Source organism: Hetaerina americana, unplaced genomic scaffold (assembly GCF_022747635.1).
Source record: "Hetaerina americana unplaced genomic scaffold, ioHetAmer1.1.p SCAF_3, whole genome shotgun sequence".
NCBI classification, from domain to species: domain Eukaryota; kingdom Metazoa; phylum Arthropoda; class Insecta; order Odonata; family Calopterygidae; genus Hetaerina; species Hetaerina americana.
The window spans coordinates 102153497-102179263 of NW_027286874.1; the positions used below are offsets into that span (position 1 = coordinate 102153497).

Here is a 25767-nt window from a genome sequence, read left to right on the forward strand (position 1 = left end):
ATGAGTAAATCATTAAGTTATGTCACCAACAGTATTTGATATCACTAACCAAAGCAAAAATACCATACAATCACTTCGTTTAAGAACTAAGATAACCATCATACGTTAAAACGAGGAAATAATAGAAGGGAAACGGAAGGAGAAAAAACACATCAGGGCCGCGCAAGAAAGAGGGGGGACCTCGCCGCTGCCTTAGCTGCTGCGCACTGGCTGCAGTATTCTCTGCTACGTTTACAGCGAATGCCATCTTGGACTTATTTTAGATATTGCTGTGTGTCTTGCTCAACATTGTTTCCTGCACTGTCGAGGTGAATCGCAGAATGCTTGATTTTCCCTAGTAGTGCTGATCATACTAAGTTGCATAGTGCTGGTCTAAGTGGAATACTGGTCTGCATTTTTGGTAAGTGCCTTTGAGCATTCATATAAGTGTATAACTATTGATTACGTAAACCTGTGATTCAAGTTTGAGCATTACTGAAGCTAGAATGAGTATATAGGGGATAAATTGCCGTATATAAACCTATTTAAGCTCCCGCGATGCCATTCTCCGTCTTCGAAGTCACTCTTAGATTATATGGCGCTTGATAAATCAAGGCAACATGTCCACCAGGAGAAAGTTTTCAGCTGATTTGGGAGACACTATGCTCCTGCCACAGTTGTTTGAGTTCTTTGTTTTACTTCGATCGAGATACACGCAACCTTTCCGTCGTCTCGATATTTTTGTTGACAGCTCTGTCATTGCCGTTCCCCAAACTTTTTAAAGAATACCGACTTAGGGTATTATTTTATTAATTCGAATTAAATATCCTCCATGCAATAAAACTTATTTATTGTTACTGTGCGTGCCGTAATATCCGAGTGAATTAATTTCGAGTGAAACGAAAGTGTTTAAGGGAAAGTGAATTCACTAGGAGAGAGTAGGCAACAGAGAAAGGTGAATGATTAACCATTGTAAAAGGAGGAGATGCATCGTACCTAAGTGGGTCACGAACGAGATGCTCCACCCCCTAGTCATGTTGTATTGTTCGTAAAAAATCATTCGACAGCGGACAGGCAAGTTCATGGGTTGTCCAGATGATTGTCTTACTTCAGTGTGTGTTTGTGTGTGTCATTTTCATTTCACCATTTTACCGCGGATTCAAGAAGTGGTATGTGTTAATTTTTATTAATTAAAATAGCCTTTAAAAATGTATTTTTCAAGTTATTTTATTTCTACGGATTTTCTGTCGTTGAATGTTTGTGGTTTCTATCAAAAACATGGGTGCTTCTTTGTTGACCCCTCCACATTGTGGGCTTGGGTAAGTTACCGTTCTATACGTATTGATAATTTAATGTTTTAAACAATAAACATATTATTGAATGATAGACCTTTATTTTGATTTCTCAATACATACGGATTTACGTTGAGTTTAACTTTTACGGGTCTGTGCATAAATTGTGACGTTCAAACTGATTAATTATAATTCTATCTGGCGCATTTCGCGTCACAACTAATGCATAGGTTTCTTGCTTTTCATCCGGCCCATTTATTTACAGAAACTTGGGCATATCCTAATTGCTATCATTATTGCTTGGTTATGGTGTTCGATTTCATGTCATTTGTTGAGTCTAAATTATCCCGTTACATGTTCGCATCTCCAAATTTATTTTAAGGTAGGTTAAGCAGGAATGAAAATTGGATGTTTTTATTGACAATGGTAGAATTATATTTTTAGACCAGGTATCTTAAATGTTTTCATTAATTACCTGAGCTTTGTCCAATTAATTATTGTCCTTTCGAAAACATCTTGAGAAGATATGAATTATTCTTAACGGTCAGTATTGACGGGTCCACAAGTGGGAGAGCAACTATTAAATTTAGAGCGGTGCACTGTGTCGGTTAAACAAATACAATTAGAATTGAAGATAGACTAGACTAAGATGTATCCTAATATTAGTTACGATCGTAGTGATCAACTGTGAATCTTTGGTGGGTGGAAATACATATTCTTATGTAAAATGATTTGGACAGTGTGTGGGGTAATGATAGGAATATACTAGAAATTTCCACCATTGGGTATTCTGAGCAGTCTCATCTGAGGATAACCTTAAAAAACTGATCGAGGCTTGAAGATTATCTGTGCGACTTATTTATCTAAGCCACAATATTCCAAGCAAGAAATGTTGCTGGTGCTGATGATTCGAATTTTAAATGTCATTTTACATTTTAAAAATAGTGTGGTGTCCTGCAATAGGTTGGCAACTATCTTTATATGAGCAGCATGGTCATATTTGGAGCTAATACTTAAAAATTACCCTTGTTTCTCGTAGGTAAGAGAAAGATATAATTGTGTATTTGAGTTATTAGATGAGTGAGAAATTATAAATTGTGTGGCCTAGTTTTAACAAATATTATAGGATTCATATGACAACGTTCATGAACCTTTCTTAATCGCATTGTCACTGTTCTCTTGTCACATTTACATGACATCTTAGCTTTGAAGTTAATGTTGTAAAGCCACTATTTGCCGTTCAAATTATCTATCTTCTTACTCATGTGCTCTATCGATATAGTGAGTTATTGTGTACAAATGTACCCTTCCTCCAGGTACATACATCACAGGTTGAAAGCGATGGAGGACAATCGACAAGTATCATCAGTCAGTCCTCGGACTGGAAGTTTAGACGGCCGTAAAGGAGGAACTTTGTCTAGTGGTTCCAGGGCATCACATTCATCAACTGCTGGTGATGATCTGCTGCATCTTCATCCTCACCCATTGCCTGGAACTAGAGCAAGCTCCTCAACAGAATATCCTGTACCACCTGCAGATGTGAGTATTACTTTTTTTTATATATTTGGTCATTATTAAGAGTGTAGAGCATGAGAAAGAGTATTTTTAGCAGTCCATCCATAGTCCAAGTTAGTATTCATTACCTTTTAGGTACACTGTACGAATGGTCTGCACTAGAAAGGGTGAAGTAGAGGAATAAAAGGGATCTAAGTTATAGCATGAGGGGTTCCTAAAACCAAAAACCTTGTGGAAAAAAATCCTTAAGTGTACTCTCATCATTTTATCAAAGTTTTGTTTTATATTCGGAAATATTTTGGTGTTTCAGATCATTTTTTTTTCTGGTGAATTGTTTTAGCTTTCATCGGAATGGTGTTATATCCAAGTGATTTAGAGTATTTAGCTATCTACCAAAGGATTCCTTGTTTAAATAGCAGCATGGCCTGCAAGAAAGCTAAACTCTATTTGATTTTGAAGAAATAAGAGTGTGTTGGAAAACCGCAGGTATGCCAGCAATGGGAAATGGCTGCAATCATGAATGTGTTTATTCCATCTCTGTCATTTTGATTTGAAGCAGTGGATCCAAATGCCTTCAGGTGTGTTTTATTTGCATCAAGAATAATTTCAATTTGCATGTTGCCGCTTTGAAGCTATATTTTTAAAAGGTGAAAATGGAAGTTAGGGGCTTATGTGTATGCCGTGAATAAAGCAAATTAAAGCAAGTTGCAGTATGCATCAGGGTAATGAAAACTGAATTTGTATTTCCCCTAAGTTTTGTTTTTCTTTGAATGCTGGACACAACCATATTAAAACCACGGAGTGTGGTGGAAAATATTTCAATATAGCTTTTGGCTATGTCAATTGTCATTTAATTTCAATTTTATACATTTGTGAGTAAAGTTTATGAATGAAATACAGGAGCCTGGTTTCCCAATTAAAAAAATGATTATTGAGGACTTAATAGAATATCACTTGCTTAAGAGTAATTTTAAGGAAAATCTGCCATTCAGTTGAGATAGTTTAAATGTAAAAAACTGGCTTTTTGGTGACTAATAATATTAATGTATTTATTCATTACGTTTCTTTTTGTCGAGGTTTAGGCAACATAATATTTTCCAATGACTTGAAATACTTGTAATTGAACCCTAGAACAGTTACGCTATTTTTTTCACCCTCTTCTGGTTACAGTTTTCAAAAATTCTTATCTCACACCCATTATGCCTATGAGAGTCCTTTGGGGGCTCATTTTTTTCATTTTTAAATGCAGAATCACGTGACACAAAGATTTTTTCTTCAAAGTTTATGAGATGAGAGAAAAATGTTTTCTTTTGGGCCGAGATTTCAACCGCTCTGGGGTGATTTTTCAGCCCCATTATTGTTCAAGGGTTAACTAGGAAATGTAGTAGTTACTCTTCAATAGGAAAAAATTTAAATTTGCATAAATATTTTCATTACATTACATTGCAGCATAATCAAATGGAAGACAATGATTGCTCAGTTAGTGTTACTATGTCATGAAACCAGTCCTGTTCAACATAGAGTAGTTTCCTGTGTAAGTTCATTGCTATTAATCCTGGTTATGTAGTTCCATAGAGTAGAGCCATCAACAGGTTAATAAATGCTTTTTGTTACTGTCTGCCATGGCCATTGTGTATCTGTTACAATTAGAATGGAATGCGTTGACAATCAACTTTTCCTGGTCCTAATCCATGTTTTGTTAGTTCAATATAGTTTCTTTTGGAAGGTCATTGCTGAGGAAATGCTAAGGTGTTTATTATTGCTTTTGAGGCGTAGTTTTTCTTGTTTTTCTCAGTCTTATGCTTGTATCCTTTTTTGTTGGAAAATGTCTTTTAAGTCTCTTTTTTAATTTTTTCTGGTCTCTCTCCCTAGTTGAATAATTAATTTGATTACTCATCAATGAAACTTAGCGGATGTGATAGGTTTTTCTTCTAAACATTTGGCATCACTTTAATCGGTGGTATTTAGTATTATATGCTTAAGTAACCTTCTTTAGAATTGATACAGCAAGAAGTCAACTAAAACATTTATAGAGTCACATGTTACTAGGACTTGACAGTTCTCAAGTTAACTGTGATAGAGCAATTGAAAATGGGTGGCAGTTTCTAGTGAATTGAAAATACCACAGGGAAATATGATGAAAAATGAGAATTCCATCCAAGTCCATAATTCTGCCAAAACCCTGAATGAGAGTAAGGTTAGTTCTTAATTTTACTGGATGCCATCAGAGGTGGTTTGGCAGTGATAAAAAAATAATTCATTTTCATCCCTGGTGCATGTTATAGATATTTAAGGAAAGGAGTGGCTAAGAGTGGGGAAGATAGGGTAAGAGTGTTGGGACACCCATGTGCTCAGGCCGACAGCAAAACTGCGCTGAAGTGCAGTTATTTGCTGATCGAAATGCTAAAAAGCATTTCGCTCAGCTTCTTAAGATGAATGTTATAGTCCATCACTCTAGAAAATTCAAATATTTTTCTTTATACCAGTTGCGACCCTATTTGAAATACTTTTCTGTGCACCAGAATCTGTGACCATCCTTGTATTTTTTAGCCATCCACATTCTATCGTAAGTAGCTACTGTTTAATTCTATTAAAAAAATGGTGGAATGTCTTTTGTGGGGTTTCATATCCAAGTCAACTTACAGATAATCAAAATATTATATGATGAGGTCTGTTAATATCCTCTGGTGAACATTCTGTCATTTGTGATTTTTTAAGAGATAAGAGGGGGGGAAGAAGGTAGGCTGGTGTGAGTTGAACTTCAACCTGGCTGAGACTATGGTACTTGCTTATCTTATTATTCTCAGTTGAGATAACATATCATAGGTTTAGCACAATAAGCCTTATAATTTATTTTAGCTTATGTGAGGAGAGCGACCAGAATACTGGATTTTGTAGTCCAAATATTTGTTGTCGTACGGTGGCTTGTTCGATTGGAGTTAAATGTCCAGCTTTCGTGGGCAGTATGTGCTAAATATTACATTTACAAAACTGAAATATAAGACCGAAAATGTCTAAATATTTCTGCTGTGTTAGGTAACATCAAAGCGCATGTGTTTGAGGGCTCTGTCGCGCCCCCAAACTTTCGACAAACACTTCGAACCCCCCCAAGTTCTTATGTTAAGATCGTGTCTTAATGGTTTCATTTTGGGGAGAAAAAATGTCTTCCAGCGGGAAGATGCCTGTACCGAAGAGAGACGTCGGCGTTGAAAAGGTGATTTTTTTTCAGATGTCTTTTGAGGCTTAGTTTCATGAAACATAAAAACTAAAAAAAAAAACGAACCCTCCCTCCAGGTGCAAGTCCAAAGAAGCAGTTGAAGGCCCTTGATAAAATATATTTGGGAGGTAGCAGATCTTGCAAAACATCATAACTTTTCGTAATAGTTTTTATTCATGGGAACCTTTTCAGGGAAACACTTTTCTTGAAAATCGTAATTCAAGGATACCTCGTAAAACGGAATCACTTTCCGCGTTCGGCGAATCACGTCTACATTTCTGAACCGCGTGTGTTGGATGTTGCGTTGCGGGAAGTCGCGTTCGGGGTAGTTTTATTGTATTTCTTTCAAAGTTGAAGTAAGATTGATTGCCGAATCGGATCGCGTGCAGTGTAGAAGAGGAGCTAGATTTTTTAAACTTCGTTATGACAAACTGAGTCGCGTATCAAAATTATTAGAGAATCTGGGTGGGGCGTCACTCACGGATCGAGAGCTAAATTACAGATTAAATCTCTTGCACCAATTTGAAGAATAGGATTAGGATTTAGTAATGATGTTGAAAGTGTGTTATTATCCCAATAGTTTTACGGTAAGAAAGATGATGTCCATTAAATTATAGAAATTAAGTGGACAACAGATTTAAGATTTATTTTCCCACGAACCATTCGGGATCAGAATGTAATAATGTTGGTCCAACCGCGCTAGGAGGGAAAGGTGTTTTGGGTCAAGGGTTGCCTATATCGGTGGTGGCTAGTAGGGCACTAATTAAAAAAACCAAAAAGCTGGGAAATTATATTTAAGGAATTCGGTTGAATTACTTAAGGAAATATTTCCATTTTCCCGATGGACGTTGAAAAAATAAATGAAGAAGTGCTAGGCGGGGAATGGGAGAAGAGAGGGTTGTTTTGGAGGAATCTAAGTGGTGCATGATGTAGGGAGGTGCGGAGAGTTATGACTGGTGGTGGAATGCTGAAGATGGTGGTTAAGAGATCGTTAGGCGAGCGATCTACGTGGAATTGAAGGATAGGCATATGTTGGGCGGAATGGAAGTACTCGCAGGGAATGAGAAATTGAAGATGGATTTTATGTAGTGTCTTAGGTTGTGTCTTAGGTTGTGTCTTAGTTTGGTGAGGCTTAGCAATACATTGGTGGTTAATGTGTGTCCAAAATCTACCTCAAACGAAAGGCTAGTTTGAAAAAACGTCATCATTATTGGTCGAGGTATGCTTCTCGATGGATTTCAAAGATTCTTGAGTTAGTGAACAGTAGCTTATTGTAGCAAAATTAATAATTAATCTTGTTAATAAACGGTGTAGAAAGTAAAACTTTGCATATTTTGCAGATAAAAAAGAACATTCCTGAAACCGATTCAGTGGGTGCTCACTTTATTTTACCGAATTTCCAGCTGCTATCGAATTAACTCCATCCCTCCTTTTCGTGAAATGATTCCCGTTCCCTCGGATTCAACCCTGTTTCATTGGCAAGGTTAACTCATGATCAAATTTGAAGTAGGCGTTACCAATCGGGCATGTTCTGATCTCGTTGTTTCCTTTTTTTCTGCCGTCTAGTCACATTCTGAAATGAACGGCATCTGCTTGAATGGTCATTTCAAAACTGGGAAAAGCGCCCGAGAACGAGTTAGCAAGCAACCCTGACATATTTGGCCGAATTAATCGGATTCCTTAATGTCGACCACTCTAATTTTCTCATTTCATTCTAGTCGTCGGCATTAAAGTAATGCTCTTTCGCTTTCCCCGTTATTTATAATTTGTTATAATTCGCACCGATTAGTCGTGCTGTTGGCTGGCTCTGCTGAATGTGATAGAGATAAGACTGTACTAATGTCACTGTTGTATCCAATTGTGAAACGAAAAAAACACCACCTCTGATACAGGAGATCGCGCCGAAGTGCTAAAGTTACGTTACATTTTTAAATGTGTGCTCTGTTCTCCACTCTATTGCCTGATTTCATACAGTAATAAAATATATTGTTAATTTTAGAGAGAGTTTTTGGATTTGTAAGATTGTGGCTATTGAAAATTCAGCATTAGGCGATTTTTTCCTTAAACTGGTCGTAGAAGTTCGGTCGTGATGTAATTTTGCCGGAGGGCCTACATAAATCCGGTTCTTCCTGCTCTATAATTTCCTCAATTGCGTCATAAAACGGCACCGAACTTTTGGGGTGTTGACTTTCGTCGATTTTGTTGACTAATCAGTGGGATATTGCGGGACCGAAAAGGTTGGAGCAGGTTTCAATGTGGAGTCACTGTTATTCTCAAGCTTTAGAATGACGCGAATGAAATCACGTTGTGTTCTTTGTGCTAAGAATTAAATGCCCTCGGCTCATTTTTTAATACGCCTAGTGTACATTTAAAGTATATTTATCCGTTGCAACTGTAAATTGTTAGCAATAACACATCGATTATATAGAAATAACATTAGAGAGGCTGTACTACTTCTGGATGTGTAATCATACGTCGTACTCGTTCGTTATAATGGAAGTAAATGAAAAGCTCGACAATACTGTGGACATTTCTTCACTTTAATTCTGTGAAAAATATACTAAATTCAGGTAAATATGTTTTTGCTTATGATTTTGATGGTAGTGTGTGTGGATTCGGTTATCTTATTTTGTGCGGAATTGGTGAATTTGTTTGGTAATTCATGTAGGATAGTTGTTACAAATTGGCAGTTGCACCTGCCGCCGTTTGGAAGAAAATAAATTCACTTTCATTGCTCTCTGCGATTGTTTACCCGTTACCACCCAAACAAAATCGTGTTACCTCAACATGCAGTTGGGATGGAATTTGTTTACAAACCCAACAGTTTGTATTGTTTTTCACTTTCTTATGACAACTGTCATGGTTTTGGAGCATTGATCTTCATAAGAGGGCAAATGCCCGTTCCGAAATAGCGTAATAGTTTCATTAGGGAGAAAACTTTTTATTCTGGTTTCATTATATTCTATTTCCTTATAGTTATTTTTCATTGATATGTGCAGTAGTTAAGAACTGTTACAATTCCTTAAAACGAATTTTTGACTTGTGAATGAATGAATGTAGTGAGCCAATATTATGTATGTATAGTGTTTCAAATGTTTGGTCGAAAAAAATCTCTAATATTAACTATTTGACGATGCGTTTCGGGATATTTAGTTACTGCATGGATGTTTTTTCCTGCTTGGATTCGCAGAAGCTATGGCTTATGTATTCCTAATGGGCTTGACGTTTCCTTAAGCTGAAGACATCTTACGATGTTAGGAATTCCAGATAACAAATTATCACTCCTATATTTCAGATAAATTGACTCGGTGGTGGTAACTCGATTGCAATGAATCTTTATTTGCGTTTAAATTTCACATTTGATGGAGAATTCTTAGTGTGTGTGACCTGTGTTTAAAATGTACATGAGCTTTTTTAAAAACATATTTTGCTGTTGTTGTTTTTCTAAGGTTTGCACATCTGATTTTTGCACGTGCAAACTTTCCTCTGAAAGTAGCCATGCTCTATAAAAGTCTTTAATTTGCGTTAATACTTGAGAAAACGTATCATTTTTGTAGCTTGTGAGAGCAGTGAAAATGTTGCCTTCTGGATGACCAGGCGCCTTCTGCCTTGAGGAATTCTCGCTCGTCATTCTCGTGAAACTCGTCGCCTGGCTCACTTGTGAGAGCTTTCGTCGATTGTAAAGCAGAACCAACGGCTCGATTCTTACGGCCCACCACTCCCTCACTTTCACCTCCTGCCCAGGAAAGGGAAAGGCATCACGGTGGGTGGGTGAAGACGCTCGCGCGCTCACGTAAATCTCGGGCGCTTTCGGGTCACCACGGCATGGCGTGGATGATGTCTGCCTACCCGCCCGAGTCCTCGATCCGGATAGATTTTACTTCCACGATCTTTTTCGTATGACCCGTAGACTTCGTCGTTGGTTGTATGTTTCGGTGCTATTTGGGTTTCTAACGTACTGGTTGCCACCATTCCCAGCTTGAGAAACATGCGGGAATAGTGGAGGATTATCATAACAGTCAACATGTTTTTGAGACCAGTTGTTATTCTCTTCATTGTCAAACCAATAAAAGGCGAACGCCCTATTGGAACGATTTCTGGAGGTTTTTGAGTATGACGTGTGAAGGCCTCATTTCTGTTTACCTCTCTCTTTCTCTAGTGCCGGCGTCCTTGAACCTAATGTAGTTTCTCTATGGTGCGACTCAACATCCGGTGTATGCGCCCAGTCACTTCTCGATGAATTCTGGAACGCCGACACACTAGACCGTCATTTAATTAAAATATCGCCGTTTCCTCATCTGATGTTACACTACCGTGTGAAATTCAGGGTTGAATATGCACTAGTGTTAACTTCTGAAATTTCACTATCAATCAAAGAATGTTAAAAATTGTGTTTGGTTTGATCTGGAACGAGTTTGTCTATGGTTACATTATAAATTGTGGAGTGCATCGCATTTGAGTGCCATTCTTCCACACTAGGGGTAGTTTCGACCCAATTACTGTAAAAAATAATGCTTATCTAAATTATTTTTCTTAATAAACTCATTTTCCGTTTTTTTACAAGAAAATTTTTGAGCGAACCTCTCCTTGTTTGCCCATATGTCATTTACTTATGTTTTATTATCAAAACACGTATAGGTGGTATTCTTATTCTGGAAACAAAAACAAAAATGGCGTTAAAATTAGAAATTTAGATATTTTCCTTCTATTATTTTCAATAAGTCTTATATTTTCATGATTAACATGAAAAATAATGCAGTTTTTCAATTCAAATTTGCTCTTCTGTGTCAGTTTCGGGCATTATTGAACGTACTATTTAATTACTCCAATCTCACACTTAATTTTGATATTGTAATTGTCAATGCTTCGGCAGCTAACTATTCTCTCAGTGCATACTGCGCTGAAGCCTTTTTTCGATGCTGGTTGCTTTGGATGTTGGCCATCTCGTTCTTTGTCTGGGTATGCGTTTCGAAAATACGAACGCAGCGGAGAAACAACTTGCTTAATGTTGAGGAAAAATGGTGATCACGAATTCGCCCGCAGTTATGGCTTTAAATTTAAGTGAAATTTAATGTAGTGCAGTATTTCTGTTTTTTCAATGTAATGTATTTGTTTTCATTTAAAATATCGAATTGGAAAACGTTGAGCGGGCATGACATGAAGCTGCCGACGGGAAAGCCAACGCAACTAATCATGTGTCAGGATCATATTCAGGTTTATACTTACTTGGCGGTGCAGGCCAACAGTTAAGTAAATCAACATATTTCCGCCTTGATCTCAAGAATAATCTGTAAAACAAAAGCAGTTGACGTGTTGGCGTTGGTCTAAATTTTAAAAGTTTTATCCTTCCTTGTGTATGATGGAATCGCCATTGTTGAAGTGTTGCCGTAAGTAAAAGGCCTTCAGGAGAAAGACCGCTTACAATACATGCATCTCATCTGAGAAGGTCGGATCGTGAAAGAATAGCTGGGCCTCTGGAAGAAAGTGTGTCAGTTGGTATACATGTAATTAGTTGTATTGCTTTTGGATTTTGACGGAAGAGGCATTCGATGAATTGGTGGACTCCGATTTTTATTTCGGTATTTCCACTGAACAAAAGAGCTCTCTCTTAGTAATTATGAAGTTTCTGCCTACTCTTTTGTTCACAAACGATTTTTTAGTGCAAAAGTCCTTTCATCTTCAGGTGCACTAAATATTCTCTCGAAGAATTGGATAGCTTCGTCCTTTAAACGTTTAAATGGAAAAATCCTATGTAGCAAAATGATTTGAATCCAATGCCTTTGAGACCATTCTATGCGAGAACATTTCTTCTGGAATGGAATTTTATTAATTTAGTCATTTCTTAAAATTTTCTCCTTGACAACCACGCGTAACAACAAACCAAGTTGTTCACCCATAAACACAGACCCAAGTTATAAATGGTGGTAGGTGTTACCACCACCTAGGTGGTAGGTATACCATTTACTTAAGACAGAAATCGAAGTTTTTAAAACATTTCCCTTGCCCTTGCCGAAGTTTGGGAACTTACTCGGAAGGAGCATCGCAAATGTAGCGCCACGTGACGGAGAGCTTGCGGTACAGCACTTAAACAGCCGGTAGACGGGCATCTATGCATTTGTAGGATTTTGCGTTCTGATGGACTGCACTAATTATATCATTTCGAATAGCGTATTTGGAATAAATTCGTGGAATTGGTATCGGAATGATTGATTCTTTTGCCAGGCGACGCGGGTGCACGTGCTCTACAAGTTGGTTGACCTTGAAAAATGGAGTAACTCTGACCCAAAAAGCATAGGTGTTTTGTAACCCGGCGAAATTTCGCCGAAAAAGTTGCTTCCCTTCTGGTGGTCAAACAGGTTTTGGAGTTATCTAATGGCCCACCTTCATTTTGGTCCAGTCTTTTTTTTTCTTTTTCCTGCGGGGTCCATTACCATTCCTACTTTCGATTGTGAATCTAACCGGTATTTTCATTGGTACTTTTGGCAGAGGAGCATTGGAGACCTGCAGTGGAGTTAAATTGGCCAAAAACAATGGTATCTTATGCATGAGACTGACTTATGTTGTCGATGTGCATATTTCCATATCTTCATGTTGGGAAAATTGTTTTGATACTATATTAAATCCCTTTGAAGATTAAATGTTTTAAAACATTACAATGTGTAAAAGTTAACTCGAATTTAGAGCCTATCGAAGTTGTTCCGCAAGTTTTTAGTGAAGATAGCCTGCAAAATATGAACCAAGGCGCTGCTGCTCAACGTCATTCTTAACCTCGACCGTATTTAACGGCCATGGTTACGTACTTTGGGAAACACGAGCCCTTAAGTATTTGAGCAAGAGTAAGATATGCGTTTTTCTCTAATCCATTATTAAGGATTATTTGAAACAATTAATAACACTCGGCCAAAAACTTCGGTCATGTGTATACAATTAGTCCTACTGATGACTCATAGACCCTACACCAAGCTTGTTTTCTTGTGGGTACACTACCCATTGAATCAACCTTTTAAATTAAAAACTCTCAGTTCTCATGATTTATCAATAGCGAAAACTAATAATACTTGATTAGTACGATGGAATTCTAAAATTAATGCCCCTACGTACCTCTAACTTGGTGCATATTACGTTTTTAACATCATTCTTAATAATATTTACGCCCCGATACGCCCTTTGAATATTCATTTGTTCCTAATCCGACTTCACCACGGGATTTTTATCCTATTACTCTCTATTTGAGCTTGTTCAGGAAAGGGCCTTTTAAAAATATTGTTCTTTACGTTCTAATCCAATAAAACTAAATTGTAAGGCATCTAGGGGCAAATATTTTCTTCGAAGAAAGATTATATTTTTTACGTGAATTTCTTCTTTGCATGAAATTTAATTCCGAATGTCCATGTGAACTTTTTTACAGAAAATGTAGAAATTTACCCCACACCAAATTTGTTTTTTGGGGGTATACAATACAGACTCCATGAACGTATTTGGTTTATTGCGATACGTGTACGCTAGCCCACTCACCCATCCCATGTTTTGTTTAAGCTTTGTGAAAGTTAGACTTCAGGAAAGATAATGCGCTTCTGAGTAGTACTCGCACTTTAATTTCTTTGTATGTGAGTCCAAGACATTTTATCGTCAATGTTCGTATTTTTTTGCTTAAATTGCGCCCCTTCGTTTTGTTAGAGTAAATACTTTTTCAAAAGAGATGCCGTTGCACGAAATAAGTGAAGAAAGAGAATAATGATTCCTGTTCGCAGGTCGCCTTTTACTCGCCTCTATCTTTCATCACACATTGTTTCATTTTTTTCGTAAAAAGCCATTGCTCCCAACTTTTTCATGCGATAAGCAGTGTCGAACTTTCTCAACTCGATCCATCATAATCAAAAGTTGTGACAATAAAGTTTCTTATTCAAAAGGTGAAGTTACTTAATGAGACACTGGTCTTGAAGACGGTATAATGTATTTCTGTGGGATTACAGAAAAGCCAGTTCGACTTATCGTGTTTTACCATGTTACCAAAAGTCCAGTCGATGCTCAGGTATTTATAGTGGAGTGTATCAGGTATTTATATTGGAGTGTATCTTGTTCTAGTTCCAAGCATACATTTGATATTGTGTTGAAAATGTAGGTTAGATTCGAAGAAGTTGGGGGAGTTAATCCTGCCTATTGGATTCCCCAAGTTGTCCACCAAAATACTACAGTGATCTATCTTTATTTTGACCGTAGGAATGTGAAATATTCGGGCTATTGGGTGTTTATTTCCTCGATGGTGTAGTAGTAGTAGGTGGTAGTAAGTAGTAGTAGTAGGTGTTAGGGGAGGCGACCGATAGCTGAGGTCATTTGCGACATAGGGGATGGATAGGAAAGGATGAAGGGTGGAGAGAAACCTCTTTTCTCTCCACCCTTCTCCACTCTTCAAAGAGAGAAACTTTGAGTCGGCATTAGCCTACTCTTTACGAAAGGCGCCAAGGGGTCCGCAGTTTAGCGTCCCATCCGACGGACGGACTCAAAGTGCCCTCCACAAAGCACCTCAAGTAGGGATCGAGATACCTCTGAAAAATATTCAACTCCGCCGGGATTTGAACCCGCGCCCTCAGGGTGGGAAGCCAGTACGTTAGCCCCGCACCATCTCGATCCCCTTTTCGAGCAAGAATTACTATCATGTTTACCTAAACTATGATTCACATCCAATGCAAGGAATACTTTCCTTGACGTTTCATTTCCAAAATAATTGAATTAGGATCTCGAGTTCATTGAACATCTTTAGTGCGCGTTGCATTTTTCATGGCAGTGTTTAACAAATAGTGGATGCCTCAGGAGCAGGAGAAAATTTTCATATCTGAGTAAATAGGTATTCCTGCATCAAAACAACCAGAGGAATTGGATTTTAGTTTTCATTTCGGTGCCTCCATTTTCGCACTTGATCCCATCAAATTGTGATTTTGTACCCCGACATATACCGCAAGGCGTATTCCTAATATCTAAAAGATTAAACTAATCACGGAAATGTCAAATAATTATTATTTGGGCATGAGCACATCGCACCGTATATTCGCTGTGGTAAGCATTGGATATCAGTGGCGACCAACCGTTTGAAAGCGACAAAAGTAAAAAAATTCTCGTTTTAACGCATCGTTTGCAACGTTTTGAAGGTTATAGGTGAAGCGTTTTGACAAAGTAAGAGTCTCAAAATTTTGTTCGTATATTAGTTCCACTTTTGAAGTCTTTAAAGCGGTTATTTGTTATTTAAATGAACGAAAGAAATTTGTTTTACGACGGACGAAAACCTTTCTACATGTTACTCAAATGGTAGACATGTCGTAAGTTGTTTCCTTGAACCGAAGACCTCGGGCTCTTAGTACGAGGGTAGGCTGAAAAGTAATGCACACATGCCTGTAGACCGCAAACAAAAACAAACAGCAAGATCGGGCAAAAAGTACATTTAAGTACAATTCTTAAGTTTCAAAATCATATATTTATTTTTTAACATAGTCACCTAACACATTTCTCCCAACGTGGAATAAGGAGGGTGTGGAATCGGTTAGAATTTCAGGTTTCACAGAGCCTCCAGAGTCCAGTTGCGCGTGAGGTGTGTGGACGAGCGGTGTCATGTTGCAAGATTATTGGCGCCAGGCTGCCTTAAACACGACGAACCTCTTCTTTGGATATTCCAATATGGCTTGCGATACGCTTTTAAGTGATTCGCAGGTCATTTTGAATCAAATCTTCGACGAGTCAGCGATGTTTATCGTCAGTGGCAGTGATCGGACGTCCGTTGCGTGTTTCATCAATAATTATGGCTTTTACAGGCACGCAACCACGAAAGTGTACTACCCATCGATTTAGACATATCAACAGCATCGTCACCATAAACAGCCTTTAAACGACGATGAATCTCAGTAGGAGACACTTTTTCAGCAGTTAAAAATTCGACAACAGCACGCTGTTTAACTCGCGTTGACATAGCACTAGAACGCGTCTCCCATACTTCCGCTTCTCAAAATACACCGGATGAATTTAACGATCTCAAAGCGGCGCATGCGTGTTGAGGGGGAATGTTACTTCCACCTGCCACCAGGAGTGCTTATAATGGTCATTTTTTTTGTGGTCTACAAGCATGTGTGCTTTAGTTTTCAGCCTACACTCGTAGCTGACACACTGTCGGCGGAAAACGAAGACGTGTACGACCCCTGACAATGTCAGGTCGTCATGTTTGGAATTTTTTTACAAAAACGATGAAAATCACCTACAATGTCATTATAATGGCAAGAATTGGACTTTTGGCAATTTTTAAATTTGAACCTGGGACACATGGGAATGAGGTGGCATTTTCCGGGGATTTTTACTACAGAGGACGTTGGGTGCTCATCGGGTTGATAACTATGGTTTTCTATAAACCCTGGAGCACTGACGTTTATAAAACATGAAAACTTCATCATATCACCGGGGTAGTTTTTTTCTGGATGTTTGTATCATGCATACCTACAGATCTAATCATCGCTTATCCTCGGAAGTAGCTTTATATACATAGATGATGTGTGACCTCGAGGCGTTCACGGTTGTCGCTTAAGACCTGAAAAATATATGCACGCAACTCGTACTAATGTGCGTACCGGAGATATGTTTACTTTCAAGGTCCATTGAATCAGTTGTAAATATTCGAAAGACGCTATGGCCACGCGGATGGCCGTCGTGGCATTTGGCTTGGATTAATGGAGGAGGAATGATCTTGTGTCCATCACAATATACTGCATTGAAACCAATCGTAGCAACAAAATAATAATACAGGAAATTGATTTTAATGATGCGCCATCTTAATTTTATGGGCTTCCAGTGAATTATTTTTGAAAACATTTTCCCGCGACCGCATAAATCTACTTTTCGTCGACTTAGTATGTTGTTAAAATTAATATAGAGCGTGGCAGTCCAATGGTTAGAGCTCGGGCTTCTGACTTCGGGGTCCTGGTTTGTTTCCGGGTGACGCCATTTGGCGCCTCATCATCCAGGCTGTGTGCTTTTACGAGTACGAGGTTTTCCTGGGAAGCCACAGGCGGCAAAGAGAAAGGAAGTGGTCCCCTTGCGTGCTTGTTTCCTTATCCGTATAGGGCTTGTACGAGGTGAGCTCAACCCTCACCTGTCAAAACAACCTTCGGATTGATTATTGTGGTCACGTGGCTTTGGTTAATATTGTCCTTGAAGAAGAAAATTTTGTAAAATATTCTTGAGATTTGAATAAAAAAATGTTCTGCATTGTATTCTGTAGAAAAATATGAGAAATCTGTAGATGCAGGTAAATATGCAGGAGGTATGCAATGCACTCATGCTCTAAGAGGGACCTGACTCGATGCGAACTTTACTAGAAAGTATGAGCGGGACATTTTCTCTTTTACAAACTCGTTAAAGTTCAACATTGCAAACCTGCCATGATCTTAGATCGCTGTAACTTGACAAAAACCTGGAAGCAAATGTAAGTCTTTTGGGCCGAAGGAAGCATAGTGGGGAAGAATAAGAGAGGAAAGCCAAGTATGGAAACAAGTAACGGAAGTCGTACGTACGTTAAGCTCAGGAACTAGGAAGGAATGAAGGGATTGGCTGGAAGCAGAATATAGATCGAAGAATAGCTAACCAATCCTCGGATTGCTAACCCTTGATGATGATGGCAACTTTTTTAAATATTAAGAGCGATGCCTTTCATTTGTCATGACGGGAATTGTGAGGAAATTAATCCGTTGGCACAGCGTCCTGATATTTCCGTAGTAAGACGAAAATATGTCGGAGCTGTCAGATTGTTCGAGTTAAACCCTGCCCATGTTCTTACTCGCAAATGTAACACAACCCGAATCGTGTGACTCGTGGGAACAAGGAATGATGTGGAGTTTCTTTGTAAAAATTAAATCCATTGATCCACTTATAAGTAAAAACGTAGGCATTAGAGGATGGTTTTGCACGGTGCGAAACATGGACGTGGAGGCATAACGGTGGACTTAAATTAATAGATCGCGAGGCGTATTAACTGGAGGCTTTTGAGATGTGGGTGTGGAGAATGATGGAAAAGGTGAAATGGACGGCAAGAAAAACAAACGAAGTACTAGATGTGTTGGAGGAAGGCCAGGTTTGTTGGGAGAAATCCAAAGGAGGCAGGAAAGATTTGAACAGAGCATTTTGTTTGCCGATAGGCTGTTGAAGATTGATAGACGAAAGGGGGGTAGTGGAAGGAAGAGGATGGGCATGTTGGTCGGAATGAAGGGAGATAGCATGTACGCGGAATTGAAGAACAGTTAATTGTATACGTAGGTATGGGGATCGGGTTGTGTCGTGTTGAGCGAGACCTAGAAATATAGCGGTGTTCAGTCTCTGCCCATCCTAAGCATGCATTAAACGGTAAAATACCTGACGATTAATTTTTTTTTATTTTTGCTTCTCACTTTATCTCTTCTTCTTGCGCATAAATATGACTTATTTTTTTACTGGTAACGCCTGCTTCTATTTGGATTCATAAAAAGAAATTTGCCTTGCATTTTTCAATGTAAGTGTAAGTAATTTCTTAGCTTTTGGATAATTCATCTTACAAGTACAAGAGTATATAAATAATTAAAATATTAAAAATGCCAGTGAAATTAAAACAGTCTCTCGGGTATTTCTTTGTTGTAGATCAGTGAGCTTAAAGACTTAAATTACCCTCTCTTGTAATGGTTGGGTTAATTTTCAGGTTCGTAGGTTTAGCTTACACATATTTATTTAAAATTAATTAATGCTCGAAGTAGAGCTTTAAGAAGTGCATAGAAATATGAATATTGTGAACGAGGTTCGATCAATGATTATTTAATATTTTGAAGCCTTAAATGTTGAATCGATTACATTTCTAAGTACTTTCTGAAATATTCGGCAACGAGTTTTCTCCACGGGCTTGTAAAAAAAACTATCATCGTAATACGAAGGGTCAGTGATTAAGGAAAATATTTTTTTCCCATTTTTGAAAAAACATTTTGGAGCTGGGAAGCACTTTGCGACTTTGATGAGGCTTTAGGAACTTTGGCATAACTTTATCGTGCGTGTTCAACTGGTGGCGTTCTTTGTTTTTTTCTTTTTCAAGTGGTGCGTCTCTCTGTGCCTTCATTTCTTTGTGTAACGTTCATCAATTTGATCGATTGAACCATTGAAATTGGAGCATTACGAGTAACTAATATTCCTATTTTTCTGAATTAACCCCTTTTTCATCGCTAAATGTTATTGTTGGTATTTTTTTGAGTTCTTTTTATTGGAAGGAATATATTTTTCCCTTCGAAGGGATAAATATATTCCCATGTTTTCACAGTGATATTGTGATTTTAAGATATCTTTTTTGACTTTAAATTGTATTAATAGCTGGTATATATAGGAGGGTGGTCTGAAAATTTGCGACCGAACAAAGATACAAGACATTTTTTCTAAAATTTTCTGAGTCGGAAACTTTTTAAGACCACCCATGTATATGTGTATATCTATTTTGTGAAATAAATATTCAGGATTATTGCGACATGGCGTCTAATGTTTCATGGAACTCCTATTTTCTTATAAAGCTTTAATTCTATCATTATCTTCATTTTGGGAAGCCTTCAAAATGATTTAAAAATTTGTTGATTACTTGCAAGAAACAAACTGTCAGGATTGCATTTTTTCATTACTTGAGACTTGTTTTATATGAAGATGTTTCAGGGTTAAAAACTAACACTGTTTCTCTGCGTGTCTCTTGGGTTTTCGGAAGACGATGTTGCGAAGCAAAGACTCGAAAATATTCTTGCCTGGCATTGCGTTAACAGTTGTGCAAAATTCTTGGAGCGGTGTCGTCATGAGGCTGGCCTGAAAATATGCTTTGCTGTTTCAGTTGAGGTTGCATCCAAAGTATGCGATGGCTCATAGTGTTGCACTCGATTTATCCATTATCTGAAATCTGCTCGTGCTTAATTCTTCATGCTGTACTTTTAAGTGATTCTAATTTCCTATGCTTTATTCGTCGCCTTTATGCTTTTTTATTCGTCGAAGTTCTTACGTTTCATAATTGTAGCTCGTCTTAAGCGATAGATGTCCGCGATTAATCAGATCAAAAACTAGGACTACTCCGTTCTGGTGAAAGATTTGTCCTGGGCCTTCCCTGGGATGCCTGTGTATCGTTACACCTGGCGTAGGCTGGTTAAAACGCTCTAGTGAAAGGAAATATCTGTTTGGGGCTTTTTTTATTCAATTGCGCAATGATATGCCGCATTAAATCTTTGATAAGTCTCAACACGTTGCGGAAGACTGGCGAGAATTCTCATAATTTAAATCCCAACCGTTGCGGACTGATGACGAGAATTTTCTTCTTTTAGGAGCATCGTTTTGAACTTTTATTTACATGTTTGGCGGTAATTTTTCATTTGCCTGTCATTATTTAATCAAAACAGTCGTGACTTAAATTTTGATTTCGTTAAGTAATGTTTTTAGTGTAAGTCATTTTTTAAGTCCCAGACCGGTTTTCTGTAATGGCGTGCAACTTCCAATTTCAACAGCTTGAAACTTAGTATTCGTCGTCCCTTCTTCTCTTCGGACGTAATAATACTTTCATCTCTTCCTCGGGTACCCCAACTCCTTCCCTCATTATTTCTTAAGTGTTTATCCACATGGCCCTATCTGAGCCTTCGGCGCGGAACCTAATCCCTATCGCCTCGAGGATCATTGGCACGCCTGCAATATCCCACTCCCGGCTAATGAAATTCACTTAAGGCTCTGCTCCATCGAAGTAAACATATTTTTATAAAAAGAATTAGGGGGCCAAACAGAGTCGTCCATAGTTCTTAAACGGTTCGCGTCAATTCCTTCTCTCGATGTGTCTTGAGCAGTCCGTTTCCTTTAGTCCCGGTGAATTGATTTTGGTGTTGGGTTTGTCGTGCGAGAAAGTTTTCTTAATCCGTATTTTTCGAAATGTTTAAAGGAATATTCCATGTAATGGCATCGCATAGAAAAGAAAGTGCTTTGCGCGAGGAAGAAATTTTATTAGATCTGTGCGCCGATGACTTGTCAGATGTTCCATTGGAGTGTTGCGAAGAGAGCGGAAGTGATGCCGACATTGTAGTGAAGGTTAGAAATAGAAAATCCACTCCCCTCTTGATAAGTAAATAAGTGAAAGTGTCTCCAGTAAGAGGGCTAATTAAGACAATACTTCACCTGGATTCTCTACTACAACCAAGAGGTCAAATAGAGAGCTCCCTGTCACATTTAAGAGGTAGGCGAAAACAATGAAAAAGTTACAGTGCACATTTTCTCGAAAGTGTGAAATGCTTCTGGTGATTTGGAAAGACAAAAGGGAGGTGAGGATGATTAGTACTATTCAATGCTAAAGAATGGGTAGTATTCAGCTGAAAGATAGGATCGCAGGACTGCCAACTGAAAAACCTATCTACATTTTGAAATACAATAAGCTCATGAAAGGCATAGACAGGGCGGATATGTATTTGTTGTATTATACAATCATGAGGAAAACAATGAAATGGTCGAAAAAGAAGGAATTGCTGTAGCTCATTAATAGTGCTCTTTTTAATACGTTCAGGTGTTATAAAACACTAATGAATCAAATAGCATTCGATTGAAAGACTTTCTGCTCCAGACCGCCGAAGAGTGAAGGAGGAGAGGGGAGCCAGATGATTCATCTTCTGAGGACGACGGCGATGATAAGCCGGCGCAGTAAATTTCATAATGGTGGTGTGTCTTCAGCGATCGATACTTTGAATCAGATCAAAAACTAGGATTACTGTATTCTGGTGAAAGATTTGTTCTGGGTCATCCCTGGGATACCTGTGTATCGCAACACTTGGCATAGGCTGGTTAAAACGCTGCAGTGAAAGGAAATATTTATTTAAGGCTTTTTATATTCTATTGCCCAATGATATACCGCATTGATTATTCGACAAGTCTTAAGACTAGGCCAGCAGTTACAAATGAGGAATCTCCCACCAACCCGCTATCTTCCGATAGCCCGAACTATTTATAAAATGTTTCCTAATTTCAAGGAATGAACTTCGGATGACCTAAAACATAATACAGGGTGACAACGAAGTATGGGAAATTAGGGCGAAGTCGGGCTTTCGTCACTTTATTGAAAAAATCGAGTAAAAATGAGGGAAACGGCCAAATGTATTCTAAGGCGTTCGTGAGTTTAATATCCGGATCTGGAATGTGATATGGAAATCGGAGATTTCCAATAACAACGATGTTCCTTTACTTTGCGAAACCCGTTCACGTTTTTATCAAGGTAATGCGAATTAAGATACTCTAGTTAGACCGGCTTATGTAATACTGTTGGTAAGTGAAACGTTGAGGGACGACCCGTAAAAATATGCGTCATCAGATTCCAAATACTGGAGAGAAAAATTCGAAAAAAAGGACTGCATACTATATTCGTCGGGAAAATTGTGGATTTTGATTCCATGAGATGAGTGGGAATCCTGTATAAAAGCAGCTCTAATTTCAATATAAATTACATTGTATTCCACTCCCTGCGGAATCTTTGCAATGTTTCCATTTCAATTTAGATTGTTTTGTTTGACGCTTTGTAAGTCTTGTACGTTTTATGCGTATGAACTTTATGCTTATTGTTATTTTAGATATTTCTTCTATGGATATTTGATGCTAGGAGATTTCACAATGAGAGAAATGACAATCGAATTGCATTTATTTAAGCTAAAGTTCTCCGGAGGTTGGACCAGGGGTGTTGAGATAAGTTTTGCCTGTATGAACATTTTCCATAGCTCACTAGTGTCTTGTGGGACTGAGGAGATGGTCTCTTTAGATGCGCTATTGTTGGCCATTAAGTTTTAGGGCCTACGCCCTTAACCTAAATGTATGTTCTTAGCCCTACTTTATGATAACCTACCGTTGATTATAAGAATGTTCGTCAACGTTGGTATTTGTTCGTCTTTTTAGTATTATGTACTTCTTACTTCGGTTTGTTATCATACTGAATGCAATCGGAATGTTGTTAGTCTAAACGCCATATTAATTGTCATCGCGTTAATTCTTGTCAGTTTTGAAAATTATTACAATGCAGTCTCGAAAATGAAAGACTTGATCTTGCTTGTTTGAATTCTTAATAAGCATTTGATTTCCAGCTTTGTAACATGCCACTAAAAAGAGCCTAAAAGCAAGCCATGGAAAATCCATATTAGTTCCTTCTTCGGCCATCCATTGTAACGCAGGGTTAAGATTTGTACTGCCCTATATACTCATTTCATCATCATTTAAGTCTTTGGCAAGGAGTGGCAATGGCTTGAGAAATTGTAACGTGTTTGGAAATCAGTAGTTTGCACATGCAAGGCGGAGGGCGTTACAAACGTTGGCCATGCGTACATCAGGCATATTTCGTTTGCCAAAGCGTGCACTGGGAAAATATGGAGAAATGCATTTCGCCTAGTAAAAATTTGTCAATAGTCGAAAATTTTCTCAATATTTGGGAAAAATTTCGAAAGTTAGATAAAATTATGAATATTTAAAATGCCTTGCTGTCAGAAATACGATATTTAGGTTCCTAGTTAAATTAGTATTCCTAATTTGTGCTCGGGTGTCCGTAGATTTGACTTCGAAAATTACTCGTTTCTGTCGGCTTATCGCCGCGGTGATGGTGCTCCGTTGTGCATTTATTGTTTTGAATTAAAAGTATCGCGTTTGTCGCTAAAAGTTGGAGTAGATATTCCCGGCATTGTCTTTTATGCCGTTTCCATATTGTATGAGTGCAGATTTGACTTTGATGCAGATTTGTCGGAAGGCATGTGTAGTATTTTGTTCTCCCGAATTGAATCGTCTCAGTATTTGCACTGGCATTGTAGAACTTGCACTTTTTCCGATTGCTACAGGCATTTTATAATGCGAGTGTTTTGGGCGACGTGGTAGTCCTGTTTGTCGAGCGTCCGGCTAATGTTCATAGGATCTCCGACTCAAGTCCAGGTGAAGCCTGTGGGCAACCTCAAGTAAAATTTGAAGTTCTGCAAAATTTGCAATTTAAAAATTCCAGGATCCGTGATATTTTGGGAACCAGGTCTTCAAGGGAAACCACGGTTCGCTCGGGGAAAGGAGCTGGCCCTCATACCGCGAGTGTGAATTTCACGTGTTCATGATAAGAGTACCACATGTCTTAATTCCAGGTTACTCCTAAACTCAACCATTTGGCCGATCTTCAGGCGGAATATTATTGTTTATCTGGATGTACGCGAAAGTTCACTTGAATCTACTATTCGCGATGCGCTGGCATTGCAAAATAGGTTTCAACCACTCAGCGACACGGTTGGTTACGTACGGTTAGACCGGAAAGGCACAATCAGCAAGCATTCTCGCGTTGGTGACACGGAGAAGATTGTGACGACGAAACTGAGATATTGCGTGGGTGAAACCCGAAGTAAGCGTTTTCTTTTGTTTTCGCGTTGACTCATTAGCTTGGCATGGAATAGGCTGGGAACGGGAATACTTAACAGAGAGAATTGCTGTTACATAAGCTGCTGTTGCGCATGAACCTTATTTGGGTGTTTCCCATTCCATTATCTGAAGTTGTTTTATCGCACGGTCGGGTTTCATTTTTGTTTTGTAGCTAAAGGTATTTACGAGTATCTGGTGGGTAAGTGTTTGGCCTTAACAGGTCAAATTCAAGTGAAGAAATTCATAAAATCACGTCTGAAAAATGTCTACATAATTCTGTGCTTGAATAATTCCAATCCGCATTGGGAGAATGTTGTGTTTACCGTAGCAATAAAACTAGTTTAAATGCAATTTTTAAAGCTAGGAACTCTCCTAAGACGTTTTACACGCCCCATTGCCGTTGAATGGGTTTAACTCAGTAGGTGTTTCTGTTTTCACCCTGGAATAGGCTGGAGATACCGGGATCTTTCGTGGAGCAAAGTGCGACCAAAGTCCTTCATTCCAAGGATTGAATTGTACTTAGATCCTCTGAGTGGCCCGCATAATCCATTTGCAAGCCCAAAATGCGTCCTTACCCGGGCTAGAGTTTTCTTCAGGTTCTATGCCTCTGTCATGCTTTTATCCCATTCCGTGCACTTAAATCCCCTGTGGAATAAAGTTGACGTTGTTACACAGTCTGCTAACACCACGCACGTAAAGAAGGCCAAAGGTTGGCCAAATCATAGCCAATGAAAATGTTGGAATCACGAATAGAGACGTTTTTCCATAATATCCACTGACCGAATCTTAATTCTACATTTCCGTCAATTTACTTCCGCTGTTGTGGTGTGTGTTCGTGAAGGAAATGATGCATTGAAGATAGACATACCAAAGGCACAGCCGTATATTCTCATCGCTTGTGCAGCCACATTTAGCCCATATAACTCCCATCTATAAAGGCGGCGATAGGGATAAACCAACCAATTACCGACCCATTTCTTTAACATCGATCTCTTGTAAAATATTGGAACACGTTATTGTCACTAACATTATGAAATTTCTTGATAGTAGGAAAATACTAATCCACAACCAGCACGGATTTAGGAAAAGCAGATCTTGCGAAACACAACTTGGTCTCTTCATTCACGATATACTTAGATCGGGAGAAAACAACACCCAAGTCGATGCAGTATTCCTGGATTTCAAAAAAGCCTTCGACAAAGTCCCACACAATAAATTGTTACACAAACTTAAATACTATGGGATCAATGAGAAAATAATTAATTGGATTAGGGACTTCTTATCAAACCGCAAACAAATAGTAGTCATAGATGGGTTGTGCTCAACGGAGAGAGATGTTACTTCGGGCGTCCC

General features: G+C 38.4%; 1 protein-coding gene across 2 annotated transcripts in view; it reads left to right on the top strand.

Moving 5' to 3' along the window:
* The first annotated feature begins 207 nt into the window (after positions 1-207).
* Ubr1 (Ubr1 ubiquitin ligase) overlaps positions 208-25767 on the top strand; it is a 90790-nt gene continuing 65230 nt past the window's right edge. For both annotated transcript variants that reach the window (XM_071588287.1, XM_071588288.1), the window contains exons 1-2: positions 208-400; positions 2588-2810. In XM_071588287.1, coding sequence (XP_071444388.1) covers positions 2613-2810 — 198 coding nt within the window. In that variant the 5' untranslated portion in view covers positions 208-400; positions 2588-2612. The remainder of the gene's footprint in view (positions 401-2587; positions 2811-25767) is intronic.